At 47.5% G+C, this 14,028-nt stretch overlaps 1 protein-coding gene across 1 annotated transcript; it reads left to right on the top strand.

Annotated features, from left to right (window-relative positions):
- Positions 1–361: 361 nt before the first annotated feature.
- On the top strand, positions 362–12,852 carry LOC111946838 (uncharacterized protein K02A2.6-like). Its single transcript, XM_023951709.1, has 2 exons — positions 362–649; positions 10,374–12,852. The coding sequence occupies exons 1-2, from the start codon at positions 487–489 to the stop codon at positions 12,626–12,628; spliced, it is 2,418 nt and encodes an 805-aa protein (XP_023807477.1). The 5' UTR covers positions 362–486; the 3' UTR covers positions 12,629–12,852.
- The last annotated feature ends 1,176 nt before the right edge of the window (positions 12,853–14,028 follow it).

Genomic DNA, 14,028 nt, shown 5'->3' with positions numbered 1-14,028 from the left:
TGTGCACCGGATGCAGAGTTCTGTATCACTCAGAGAGGAGCTAACATCATGGGCCTAGATTTGTTTCTTGCTCTTGGGTTTTCAGTGACGGATTCTAGCGGCACTTGTGTCCTGCAGATCGTCTCGTCCTGGCCAGATCGCTACCCCCAACTCTTCACAGGGCTCGGTCGCATGTCCGCCTTTGTGCACCAGCCCACTGTTGACTCGTCTGTACGCCTAGTTATCCAACCACTGCGGCGTATTCCTCTGGCCCTTCGCGACGAAGTCGAAACTGAGCTGGGTCGCCTAGTGGAAGAGGATGTTATTGAACCGGTTGACGCTTCACCGTGGGTGTCTAATTTGGTGGTTGCTAGGAAGAAAGGGGGTGGTCTGCGCCTTTGTGTTAACTTGTCAGATGTGAACAAAGCGATAATTCCTGATAAGTACCCTTTACCTACCGCTGAGGAGCTCACCAGCCATTTTCATGGTTCCACTGTCTTTAGTAAGATGGACTTGCGAAATGGCTACCTGCAGGTTCCCCTTGCACCTGCTAGCATGGACCTCACAGCTTTTGTTACACATGTGGGGGTGTTTAGATTTAAACGCATGGCTTTTGGTCTTTCCTCGGCTCCAAGCTGTTTTCAGAAGATTATGTCACTCATCCTGGCAGGTATCCCGGGTGTCTCCATCTATCTGGATGATGTGGTTGTACACGCACCCACCATGACACTGCATGACGCTCGTCTGGCGCAAGTTTTTCAACGTTTTGAGCAGCATGGCGTTAAACTAAATGCTGGGAAGTGCGTGTTTGGTGTTACAGAGGTTGAGTTTTTGGGTTTCAGGCTCTCACAGGCAGGAATAGCTCCCATCATGTCTCACACGGAAGCCATTCTGTCTTTGCCAGATCCTCAGTCACCAGCCCAGCTGTCCTCTTTCTTGGGGATGGCTGCCTACTACCTTAGATTCATGCCACATTTCTCAGACTCAACAGCTCCTTTACGTGGCTTGCTTCGGAAGGACGCACGCTGGGACTGGACCCCAGCCTGCCACGAGGCTGTGCGCGTCATAAAACAACAGCTCACCTCTCCTCCCACTTTGACCCATTTTAGCCAGATGGCACCCACGTTGGTCACCTGTGACGCCTCTGGTTTGGCTCTTGGTGCTGTGCTGTCCCAGATCCACGAGGGGGTGGAACGACCAGTGGCGTTCGCTTCCAGGGCTCTTACTCCAGCTGAGCAGAAGTACTCGGTGGGGGAGAGGGAAGCACTGGCTTGCCTGTGGGCATGTGAACGCTGGCATGTCTATCTGTATGGTAGGGCTTTCACCATACGCACAGACCACCAGGCTCTGACGGCATTGTTGGCGACTCAGGGGTCTGGACACAAACCCATGAGATTGCTGAGGTGGGCTGACCGGCTAAACCAGTACAACTTCCGCTTGGAGTTTATGCCAGGGCGTGCTAACACGGTGGCAGACCTTCTGTCCAGAGCGGTGTCGGTGACAAAGGAAGCAGGCGAGGTCACTCGAAACACAGAAAATGATGACGACTTGGTGCACATTCTGCACGGGCCCCTCAGCTCCGTAGTTACCTTGACTGAGCTGCAAAAGGCCTCTGCTGACGATGAGACTTTTGCAACTCTCCGCATTTACATCCAGGATGGGTGGCCAGCCAAGGTGGATGATAACCTACTCCCCTACTACCGTTTTCGGAATGAGCTTTCCTGCTGGGGGACAGTGTGCCTGGCTCGCGGCCATCGAGCAGTTGTCCCTGAGACCCTTAGATCTAGAGTGCTTCACATGGCGCACGAGGGGCACTTAGGGGTGGTCAAAGTGAAGCAACGGTGCCGCGATACAGTGTGGTGGCCTCACATAGACTTAGATGTTGAGGAGCTGGTACGTAACTGTGCCTGCTGCCTGCTGAGTGGGAAGACTGGTCAGCCAGCTACGGCACCACTCAACCCAGCCCCGTGGCCTTCATCACCTTGGGAACACATCCAGATAGATCTCTGTGGAGAACTCCATGGTGCACCTGCTCATGCCCGTTACCTCCTGGTTGTGCATGACCTGCATTCCAAATGGCCGGAGGTTTTTCAGCTTAGTTCCGTTACCACACACACCATCATCGGCCGCCTGGAAGAGCTGTTTGGACGGTGGGGGCTTCCCAGCGTGGTTACTACAGATAATGGGCCGCAGTTCATCTCAGCTGAGTTCACCGAGTTTCTGAAACAACGCTCCATCAAGCACATCAGAACAGCAGCGTATCATCCGGAGAGTAATGGAGGGGTGGAACGGCTTAATAAAACCCTCAAAAATGGGATTCGTGCCTGCATGGAAGAAGGGAATGTTTTCAGCGAGGCCCTCAACCAAACTCTTTTGAGCATTCGAGCGTCAAAGCACTCCACCACTGGGGTATCTCCGGCTCTGCTCATGATAGGACGCGAACTGAAGCAACCTCTGGACTGTTTGAGGGCACAGCCTGTCCCTCCACATGGCACTCAAGGTTTGCAGAAAGTCAGGGCCCGGGTCATAAGTTCACAGGCTCGGATGAAGAGGCAATTTGACGACACACATCGAGTGCAGACCCCTTCACTAGCTGTTGGGGATTGGGTTAGGATTAAACGGGCCAACCGCCAGCACAAATTGCAGTCGTACTGGTCAGACCCTCTCCGGGTCACTCAGAAGCTGGGTTCAGTCACCTACAGACTAGAAAACGGGACGCGGTGGCACTCAAACCGTCTGCACAAAGTCCCAGCCCCGACAACACCTATGTCATCTCCCGCAGCAACCTTGGTTTGGCCGGCTGGGCCGGGGACCAACCGGCCTCAGGGAGGTGTGCCACTCAGGCCTGAAGCGGAAGTTCAGCCAGCACGGCCACAGAGGATAAGAGGCCCACCTATCTGGCACAGAGACTATGTGACTGGGTGATGGTGACATTGGGGTGGGAGAGTTGGAGTTTTCGTTCCAGTGAAGGAGGGGAAGAAATGTTATGTCTGAAAGTGTTCAGATTAATGTCATGTTGGTTGCTGTTAAAGCAACGTTAATAAGAAGTGAGTTACTGCGCCTTTAAGAGCTGAAGCTCTTTGACTGCAAAAGTTGAGATAAAGATGTTGGGGGGTTGGGGGTTAAAATAAAGGAGTTTGGAGCAGCAACGCGGCGTGATCCTTGTCTCGATGCAGACGCAACAGTTACGAACTAAAATTTAATACAGTCCTTTCTAGAAAATCCAGTTTCTTCACATTTGGTCCTTCTGAGCCGGCCGACTGACGCCCTGGACATCGCTGGAACCCCTGGGGGGGGTTGCCTGAAAACCGCATGCGGTCTGAGATCACAGCCTCAGCATTGACACATCCGCCTTCAGGATCAGCGGCCCTCGCCCCGGATCCAGTTTTGCCCTCGGCCACGTCGGACCCTCATCAAATAACGAGGTTCATTGCTTGAAGTGAGTACGCCACACAGAAAGTCTGTCCTCTCTTTACTTGTTAGGGCCTTATGTTGACTGTGTCTGTGTCTTTGTGTGTGCGTGCATCGACTTTGGGGGAAGAATAGAGACACGGCTGCAGCCTGACTGCTGCGCGGGCACGCTGAACAGAGCGGCGCTTGCAGTCAGGGTGCTGCGCGTGCCCGAGTCTGAAGTGTAGGTACCGCCGCGTGTACCGACTAATAGAGCCTTCAGTAGGCTATACGTCCTGTGTGGACGAAGAAGGGACTGTGTGTCCAACGACAGGACTGTGTGTCCAAAGAAAGGACTGTGTGTCCAACGACAGGACTGTGTGTCCAACGACAGGACTGTGTGTCCAACGAAAGGACTGTGTGTCCAAAATTTTTGCGTTAAAACGTCTTGTGTAGACGAAGGAAGGACTGTGTGTCCAACGAAAGGACTGTGTGTCCAACAACAGGACTGTGTGTCCAAAATTTAGTGCTGAAGGTCCTGTGTGGGCCGCACATGGAATAAGCGGAGCTCCGGGGAAAATATGTGTGTGTGATGCTTCTCATGCCTCTCTGTCTGTGTCTGAGTGTGCTCTCTTCGACAGCTCCTGTGGTGTGTGCTCACTTTGATTAATGCCTCGTTCTAAAACAAACATAGTGACTCAGTTGACAAATAATTAGGTTTCTTTTCTGATTCTCCAAGCTTTTTCTGCTGATTAGATTCAGCGCTGGAGAATCCATAAAAAGGGTTACTGGGGTGGGAACTCTGGTTTGTGATTGAAATTGAGACGCTGGTTCTCAGGACAGCCACATCCGCAAGGGATTTAGCTCTTGTAGAAGCATGGTGTGGTCTATGAATTCCTGAGAACGTTGTGGCTGATCGTCGATCAAAAACCTCAAAAAGATGGGTGGGACTCATTCACAAAATCTCACTAAAAAGAAAGACGGCACATTGGTCAGGTCCAGAAAACTTTTCATAAAGTTTGGAAGTATGTGGAAAGTGAGGATCAGACATTAATCAAGTATTTTGATAAATTGGTTAAAGATTATGGATTTCATGGAAAGTTAAGCAGCTTCAGAGTGCAGGACAGAGCAGAAGGGGGAGCAGCTTCACAGATCAGAGTGCGCGTGCCCGAGCCTGCAGACAGGCTGATGAGAACTCGCAGAAAGGAGGGGTGATTTCTCCGTTGTAAGCAGGTGTAACAGCTTTCTCTGCTCTCCGAATAATGATAGGACGTGTTTTAGTGTGTATTTTAGTGTTTAGGACATGGACAAAGGTAGATGTTCAGAAAAAGCAATAGAAAGTATCATTTCTTACAAAGCAGATGTGGATCATTTTGTGGAGGACACACCTCCCTCTTGTATAAACATGATCAGACTCGGGTGGCTGGTGCAGCCTTCCCTTTTTTTAGTTCACTCTCCCTGCTCATAAAAAGTTTGATCGCAGCCTTCTGACCCCACTAATCAGGTCCCTGCATTTCTGCTTGTAAATCTGGATTGACCCCTTAAAAGCATTCCTGAGGATCTGTGGTTCACACACTCGCCTCACATTTTTTTTTGGGACATGTCTGCTAATCTTTCTAAGTTTTAACTCTCAGGGCAATAAGTGTGGTAAAACTAAACTCCAGCTGGCCCAAGCACAGGTTAAATTTTTTGGGACATTTAGTTTCTGTTTCTAGCAAAAATTATTTCTCTCCCTGGACCTCACCACCTTATCTGATCAGCCCCCACCTTTACTCACTCGCTGTAAGCTGCAGCTGCTTGCGCGGCTGATAGTTGAAACAATGTCACCTGTGATTCTCTTGTGCGAAATCTCCAGAATCACGTGCAGTATGCTCCACTCCCTTCCGTCCAAGCATTACCATTAGTCAAACTGTTATCAGCCTGTTCATGCTGCTGTTGAAATGAGACGCAGTTCTTGTCTGTTTCACTTTCAATGTGTTTTTTTTCACAATTTTTATTTTTTAATTTTTATTTATTTTATTTTTTTCCTGATTTTTTTTTTTTTTTTCTACTCTCATGCCTGGCTCTACTGACACCATTGATGATTTACATGATTGTTTGAAGAAAGCTGTGAGAACAAAGGAAAACATTGGGTCTGCCTCCAGCTCTCTCCTCCCCACAGACTCTTCATCCCGACCAGAAGGCCCCTGTTGGTGACCTGCTTTACTCGAAGGCCATTCAACGGACTGATTGGTCACAACGGTAGTGGACAGGACCCTTCAAGGTTCTCCTCCTCATGCCAACTGCAGTACACATTGCTGACTGACCCTTCTGGATTCACGTAAGCCACTGTAAATTGCTGAGAGCCTATGAGACTGACATTTTGAGACGCATCCCTGGTTGAAGTCCAACTACGAAGCCGCTGCAGTGTGACACTACTCCTGGCGAGGGGAGCTCCCTGGTGTGTTTCCTCTAGCGCTGCTCTCTTCCAGCTACAGTGAGCTTCGAACCAGCTAACATGGGTCCAGCTGTTGCTCGTGGTTGAAACTGGTCTTTACAGATTTATTTTATTGTTTTCCTTTTGTTTGATTTGATTTTTTTTTTTTTTATCTTCTTTATTTCTTAATTTGTTTCTTGTTCTATGTAAATTTAATTAATGATTTTGTGCCGAGGTTTGGACTGGTGATGCATGCGTATCCTTAGTGATGGCTGCTGAGGGGCACAGAGCCGTTGATGAGTTTTGCCCTCCCTGACTGCTCAATGAAGGTTTCCTACAGATGGTATAAGTTTAGCCCTGGAGGTTTTCGCATCAACACTCATGTATCACCTACCGCCTCTGATATGCTCATTTATTCACGCTGATTTTATGTTTTCTTTTGTAATTACATGTACCTCTACACTTTTGTTTTCGATGCAGAGCCGATATGCTGCCTATACTGAAAATCTTCGTGAAATGGTATATGGTTGATGATGACAGGAGTTCTGCTGACTTTCCATATATAATTTTGATATGACAAACAGGGGGGTATGTGAAGAATAGTTAGAAACTGCCTTTAACTTTTATTATACTAATGGTTTAAACTTAATTCACTGAGCATGTATTGTCATCTCAAAATTATATTACATTTGAAGAAAGCACAGCCAAGCTATTGTTTTCACAGTTTATTCTCATCCTCCCTTTTTCTGTGACTGTGTGATCTGCTGAGCAGGCCTCAGACTTATCTTCACTTTAGCCTTGGAGCTTCTCTCCACCAGTAACCTGTGGGCGTGTTTTTCCACGTCCATCGGACGATCTTCTGAATATGCAAAATGCAGGGTTTTTATACCAAGCCCATCCCTGAGCTCGTTGGTTCGGACTTTGAATGTACCATGTTCATGTCTGTCCCCTTCGTGTTTGTGTGAAGTAAAACCTCCACAAAAGCTAAGTTTTGTCTCTGAGTCGTTATTCATTATTTCTGTGTGTAAGAAACTGACGGGGTTACGAACTAAAATTTAATACAGTCCTTTCTAGAAAATCCAGTTTCTTCACAGGGTCAGATAAGATAGCACAAGGGTTAAAAGAGCTGGTTTATATGTGCTCATGGGGGAGGAGTCAGACCTGAAACTGCATCTACAGCAGTGTTCTGAGACTCAAACAAACCAAACCAGTTTGACTTCGGTCGTTAATGGCTGAAAGAGATGATCAGGTTGGGGAGGGTAGCCACTGTCTCCCCAACTCCAGCTGAGAACAAAGGACTCTTAACGACCTGAAACCAATGTAGTCTACGGAAACAATACTATCCAGCTTCAGGTCTGACTCCTCCCCCATGAGCGCATACAGTGGTGGACAAAATTGTTGGTACCCCTCAGTTAAAGAAAGAAAGTCCACAATGTTCACTGAAATGACTTGAAACGTTCAAAAGTAACAATAAATTAAAATTTATTGAAAATTAAATAATCATAACAGGGCTGGAGAAAAATGATGGTACCCATAACTTAATATTTTGTTGCACAACCTTTTGAGGCAATCAATGCATTGAAACGGTTTCTGTATTTGTCAATGAGCCTTCTGCACCTGTCCACAGATATTTTGGCCCACTCCTCATGAGCAAACTGCTCCAGTTGTCTCAGGTTCTCCAAATGGCATGTTTCAGCTCCTTCCACTGATGTTCAATGGGATTCAGATCTGGGCTCATGGAAGGCCACTTCAGAATAGTCCAACGCTTTTCTCTGAGCCATTCTTGGGGTTTTTTGGCTGTGTGTTTTGGATGGTTGTCCTGTTGGAAGACCCATGACCTGAGACTGAGACCAAGCTTTCTGACACTAGGCAGCACATTTCTACCCAGAATGCCTTGAGAATCTAGAGATTTCATTTTACTTTGCACAACTTCAAGACACCCTGTGGCAGATGCAGCAAAGCAGCCCCAAAACAGAACTGAGCCTCCTCCATGTTTCACAGTAGGGACCGTGTTCTTTTGGTTTTATGCTTCATTTTTGAGTCTACCAACATAGAGCTGATGTGCCTGACCAAAAAGCTCCAGTTTTGTCTCATCTGTCCAAAGGACATTTTCCCAGAAGCTTTCTGGCTTGTCAACATGCATTTTTGCAAATTCCAGTCTGGCTTTTTTATGATTTCCTTTCAACAGTGGTGTCCTCCTTGATCGTCTCCCATGAAGTCCACTCTGGCTCAAACAACCACGAATGGTGCGATCTGACACTGATGTACCTTGATCTAAGAGTTCACCTTTAATGTCTTTGGAGGTTGTTTTGGGCTCTTGGATACAGTTCCAACTATCTGTCGCCTCAATTTGTCATCAATTTTCCTCTTCCGGCCACGTCCAGGGAGGTTGGCTACTGTCCCGTGGGTCTTAAACTTCTGAATAATATGTTCCACTGTGGTCACAGAAACTTCAAGCTGCTTAGAAATGGTTTTATAGCGCTTACCTTTACCATGTTTGTCTATAATTTTGTTTCAAATGTCCTGGGACAATTTTCTCCTTTGCTTTCTGTTGTCCATGTTCAGTGTGGTACATACCTTTTCACCAAACAGCAACGTGACTATTTGTCTCCCTTTAAAGACTGACTGATTATGGGTTTGAAAACAGCTGTGATGTCAATGAAAGGACATACCTGAGTTCATCATGACCCTCTGGGCAATTAGTTCTCAGTCTCTTATGGAGGGACCATCATTTTAGTCCAGCCCTATTTCATTAGTTTGTTTTTTAAAATAATTCTGTTAATCAACAACTCAAAAGTAATGGCTGATTTGATTATTTGATTTTCAATAAATTTTAATTTATTGTTACTTTTGAACGTTTCAAGTCGTTTCATTGAGCATTGTGGACTTTCTTTCTTTAACTGAGGGGTACCAACAATTTTGTCCACCACTGTATAAACCAGCTCTTTTACCAGCTAATGATCATCTGATCATTTTGAGCATCTGGACTGCTCAAACCTGGATTAAATTTTGATTTAGATAGTAAAGAATACATTAAAACCATTTCTGATTTGTGAAAATGTGAAATAATATCATAATAGCATAATCCTATTATCATCCTAAATTTTAATATAGGTGGTTTTTATTGTCATTTTTTTTCTAGCTACTTTTAGAAGATGACAGCGCTGTGACCTTGGAGGAAGTGTTAATGTTTGCTGCAGGTGTGCCACGTGTTCCTCCTGCTGGAATGAGTCCTCTGCCACATCTTCACTTCCTATGTTCCTCAACATCAAGATAACCAATGGTGAATACCTGTGCCAACATTTTAAAGATTCCTCTTTTGGACTCCTATAGTGCCTGTAAAGCCAACATGGACTTTGGAATCAATCAAGAAATCAAGAATTCCCCTGCCTTTGGGTGCTTTTAGACCAATGATTTTTTTGTTGTTGTAAAAGTTAATGTTGCCACACCCAGTAATATTTCAGGGCTACAGCATCTGTTATACTTTCTGTTACACTTTGAAACACAAGTTCTAATGCAACATTTTTATGTACAGTAATGCTTTGTCAGCTTGTTCTGTAATAAAAAAATACTGAACTACAGACATTTTTGTAAAGTGTAAAGTACAGAAAGACCACTTAGGAAGCTGTGTTCACGCCGAACGTGATTCGCGGGGCAAATTTTCGTCTACCGCCTCTCCTTTGCCGTGCGGCAAAGTCTCTGCTCGCCGTCAGTCTAAAAAATGTCTTTCAGAGCTTGTAGCTACTAGTTGCACACACATGTGGGAGAAGCTTTAAGCTAAAGTTTTTAGCCTGATGGCTATATAATGGACCGGTGTCTGTGTTTATCATATCTCGATTACAATGCGTGGGAGACGCAGGTGGTGTTGAGAGATCATGGTCATTTATTATGAAGAGTTCTACAAAAGCATTGGCAATCACGTCATTCATTCAGGGTTCATGAGCCAGGGAGCTCCATCAGCTCCATCAGCTTCCGGGCTGCTTGGTGGCTGGCAGACCGTCATGGAGAGCTGCCTGACCGCCGCTTCTGGTTCTGCGTGTTTTTAATTGTCGCTATGAAAATATGAAAAATATTTGTACGTTCGGGTTTACGGGATGTCACAATGATCAACCACTGAAGTGTTCTAGGTATAGTTTTAAAGGTAACGCAGATATATGCGTAGCTGCAGCAGAAGACATAGAAATTTGCTTTTTTCATTATTACTGGATGAGAAACAGACGTGGAGGACACAGCTGCTCAAACTGTGAGACGTGAGGAGCTACAGACCCTCAAAGTCTTTATTCGGATTATGACGAGAGAGGATCCATTATTTATTGTTTTTTTGTGTGTTCTTTTTTAAATGTATCAGTATATTTTTCCTGAATTTTTGTCTTTGAAAATCATAGTGTTATTTGGTCATTGCTTTATTTCATAAATAATGTTATTTATTTTATTAAAAGGATCATGAATGAATGAAACTTTATTCATACAGCACTTTCCAACTCCTTGAAGGTACCAAAAGGCTTCACGATAAAAAAGAGATCTAAAATGGGAACAAAATTTTTAAACTCAAAATTCTAGAGTATTCTGTTTTAGAATATAATAGCAGGTATCCCGGGTGTCTCCATCTATCTGGATGATGTGGTTGTACACGCACCCACCATGACACTGCATGACGCTCGTCTGGCGCAAGTTTTTCAACGTTTTGAGCAGCATGGCGTTAAACTAAATGCTGGGAAGTGCGTGTTTGGTGTTACAGAGGTTGAGTTTTTGGGTTTCAGGCTCTCACAGGCAGGAATAGCTCCCATCATGTCTCACACGGAAGCCATTCTGTCTTTGCCAGATCCTCAGTCACCAGCCCAGCTGTCCTCTTTCTTGGGGATGGCTGCCTACTACCTTAGATTCATGCCACATTTCTCAGACTCAACAGCTCCTTTACGTGGCTTGCTTCGGAAGGACGCACGCTGGGACTGGACCCCAGCCTGCCACGAGGCTGTGCGCGTCATAAAACAACAGCTCACCTCTCCTCCCACTTTGACCCATTTTAGCCAGATGGCACCCACGTTGGTCACCTGTGACGCCTCTGGTTTGGCTCTTGGTGCTGTGCTGTCCCAGATCCACGAGGGGGTGGAACGACCAGTGGCGTTCGCTTCCAGGGCTCTTACTCCAGCTGAGCAGAAGTACTCGGTGGGGGAGAGGGAAGCACTGGCTTGCCTGTGGGCATGTGAACGCTGGCATGTCTATCTGTATGGTAGGGCTTTCACCATACGCACAGACCACCAGGCTCTGACGGCATTGTTGGCGACTCAGGGGTCTGGACACAAACCCATGAGATTGCTGAGGTGGGCTGACCGGCTAAACCAGTACAACTTCCGCTTGGAGTTTATGCCAGGGCGTGCTAACACGGTGGCAGACCTTCTGTCCAGAGCGGTGTCGGTGACAAAGGAAGCAGGCGAGGTCACTCGAAACACAGAAAATGATGACGACTTGGTGCACATTCTGCACGGGCCCCTCAGCTCCGTAGTTACCTTGACTGAGCTGCAAAAGGCCTCTGCTGACGATGAGACTTTTGCAACTCTCCGCATTTACATCCAGGATGGGTGGCCAGCCAAGGTGGATGATAACCTACTCCCCTACTACCGTTTTCGGAATGAGCTTTCCTGCTGGGGGACAGTGTGCCTGGCTCGCGGCCATCGAGCAGTTGTCCCTGAGACCCTTAGATCTAGAGTGCTTCACATGGCGCACGAGGGGCACTTAGGGGTGGTCAAAGTGAAGCAACGGTGCCGCGATACAGTGTGGTGGCCTCACATAGACTTAGATGTTGAGGAGCTGGTACGTAACTGTGCCTGCTGCCTGCTGAGTGGGAAGACTGGTCAGCCAGCTACGGCACCACTCAACCCAGCCCCGTGGCCTTCATCACCTTGGGAACACATCCAGATAGATCTCTGTGGAGAACTCCATGGTGCACCTGCTCATGCCCGTTACCTCCTGGTTGTGCATGACCTGCATTCCAAATGGCCGGAGGTTTTTCAGCTTAGTTCCGTTACCACACACACCATCATCGGCCGCCTGGAAGAGCTGTTTGGACGGTGGGGGCTTCCCAGCGTGGTTACTACAGATAATGGGCCGCAGTTCATCTCAGCTGAGTTCACCGAGTTTCTGAAACAACGCTCCATCAAGCACATCAGAACAGCAGCGTATCATCCGGAGAGTAATGGAGGGGTGGAACGGCTTAATAAAACCCTCAAAAATGGGATTCGTGCCTGCATGGAAGAAGGGAATGTTTTCAGCGAGGCCCTCAACCAAACTCTTTTGAGCATTCGAGCGTCAAAGCACTCCACCACTGGGGTATCTCCGGCTCTGCTCATGATAGGACGCGAACTGAAGCAACCTCTGGACTGTTTGAGGGCACAGCCTGTCCCTCCACATGGCACTCAAGGTTTGCAGAAAGTCAGGGCCCGGGTCATAAGTTCACAGGCTCGGATGAAGAGGCAATTTGACGACACACATCGAGTGCAGACCCCTTCACTAGCTGTTGGGGATTGGGTTAGGATTAAACGGGCCAACCGCCAGCACAAATTGCAGTCGTACTGGTCAGACCCTCTCCGGGTCACTCAGAAGCTGGGTTCAGTCACCTACAGACTAGAAAACGGGACGCGGTGGCACTCAAACCGTCTGCACAAAGTCCCAGCCCCGACAACACCTATGTCATCTCCCGCAGCAACCTTGGTTTGGCCGGCTGGGCCGGGGACCAACCGGCCTCAGGGAGGTGTGCCACTCAGGCCTGAAGCGGAAGTTCAGCCAGCACGGCCACAGAGGATAAGAGGCCCACCTATCTGGCACAGAGACTATGTGACTGGGTGATGGTGACATTGGGGTGGGAGAGTTGGAGTTTTCGTTCCAGTGAAGGAGGGGAAGAAATGTTATGTCTGAAAGTGTTCAGATTAATGTCATGTTGGTTGCTGTTAAAGCAACGTTAATAAGAAGTGAGTTACTGCGCCTTTAAGAGCTGAAGCTCTTTGACTGCAAAAGTTGAGATAAAGATGTTGGGGGGTTGGGGGTTAAAATAAAGGAGTTTGGAGCAGCAACGCGGCGTGATCCTTGTCTCGATGCAGACGCAACAGTTACGAACTAAAATTTAATACAGTCCTTTCTAGAAAATCCAGTTTCTTCACATTTGGTCCTTCTGAGCCGGCCGACTGACGCCCTGGACATCGCTGGAACCCCTGGGGGGGGTTGCCTGAAAACCGCATGCGGTCTGAGATCACAGCCTCAGCATTGACACATCCGCCTTCAGGATCAGCGGCCCTCGCCCCGGATCCAGTTTTGCCCTCGGCCACGTCGGACCCTCATCAAATAACGAGGTTCATTGCTTGAAGTGAGTACGCCACACAGAAAGTCTGTCCTCTCTTTACTTGTTAGGGCCTTATGTTGACTGTGTCTGTGTCTTTGTGTGTGCGTGCATCGACTTTGGGGGAAGAATAGAGACACGGCTGCAGCCTGACTGCTGCGCGGGCACGCTGAACAGAGCGGCGCTTGCAGTCAGGGTGCTGCGCGTGCCCGAGTCTGAAGTGTAGGTACCGCCGCGTGTACCGACTAATAGAGCCTTCAGTAGGCTATACGTCCTGTGTGGACGAAGAAGGGACTGTGTGTCCAACGACAGGACTGTGTGTCCAAAGAAAGGACTGTGTGTCCAACGACAGGACTGTGTGTCCAACGACAGGACTGTGTGTCCAACGAAAGGACTGTGTGTCCAAAATTTTTGCGTTAAAACGTCTTGTGTAGACGAAGGAAGGACTGTGTGTCCAACGAAAGGACTGTGTGTCCAACAACAGGACTGTGTGTCCAAAATTTAGTGCTGAAGGTCCTGTGTGGGCCGCACATGGAATAAGCGGAGCTCCGGGGAAAATATGTGTGTGTGATGCTTCTCATGCCTCTCTGTCTGTGTCTGAGTGTGCTCTCTTCGACAGCTCCTGTGGTGTGTGCTCACTTTGATTAATGCCTCGTTCTAAAACAAACATAGTGACTCAGTTGACAAATAATTAGGTTTCTTTTCTGATTCTCCAAGCTTTTTCTGCTGATTAGATTCAGCGCTGGAGAATCCATAAAAAGGGTTACTGGGGTGGGAACTCTGGTTTGTGATTGAAATTGAGACGCTGGTTCTCAGGACAGCCACATCCGCAAGGGATTTAGCTCTTGTAGAAGCATGGTGTGGTCTATGAATTCCTGAGAACGTTGTGGCTGATCGTCGATCAAAAACCTCA

The sequence above is a fragment of the Oryzias latipes genome, chromosome 3, assembly GCF_002234675.1.
Source record: "Oryzias latipes chromosome 3, ASM223467v1".
NCBI lineage: Eukaryota > Metazoa > Chordata > Actinopteri > Beloniformes > Adrianichthyidae > Oryzias > Oryzias latipes.
Note: the sequence above shows the minus strand (reverse complement) of the source record. Positions and strands in the feature narration are given on the sequence as shown.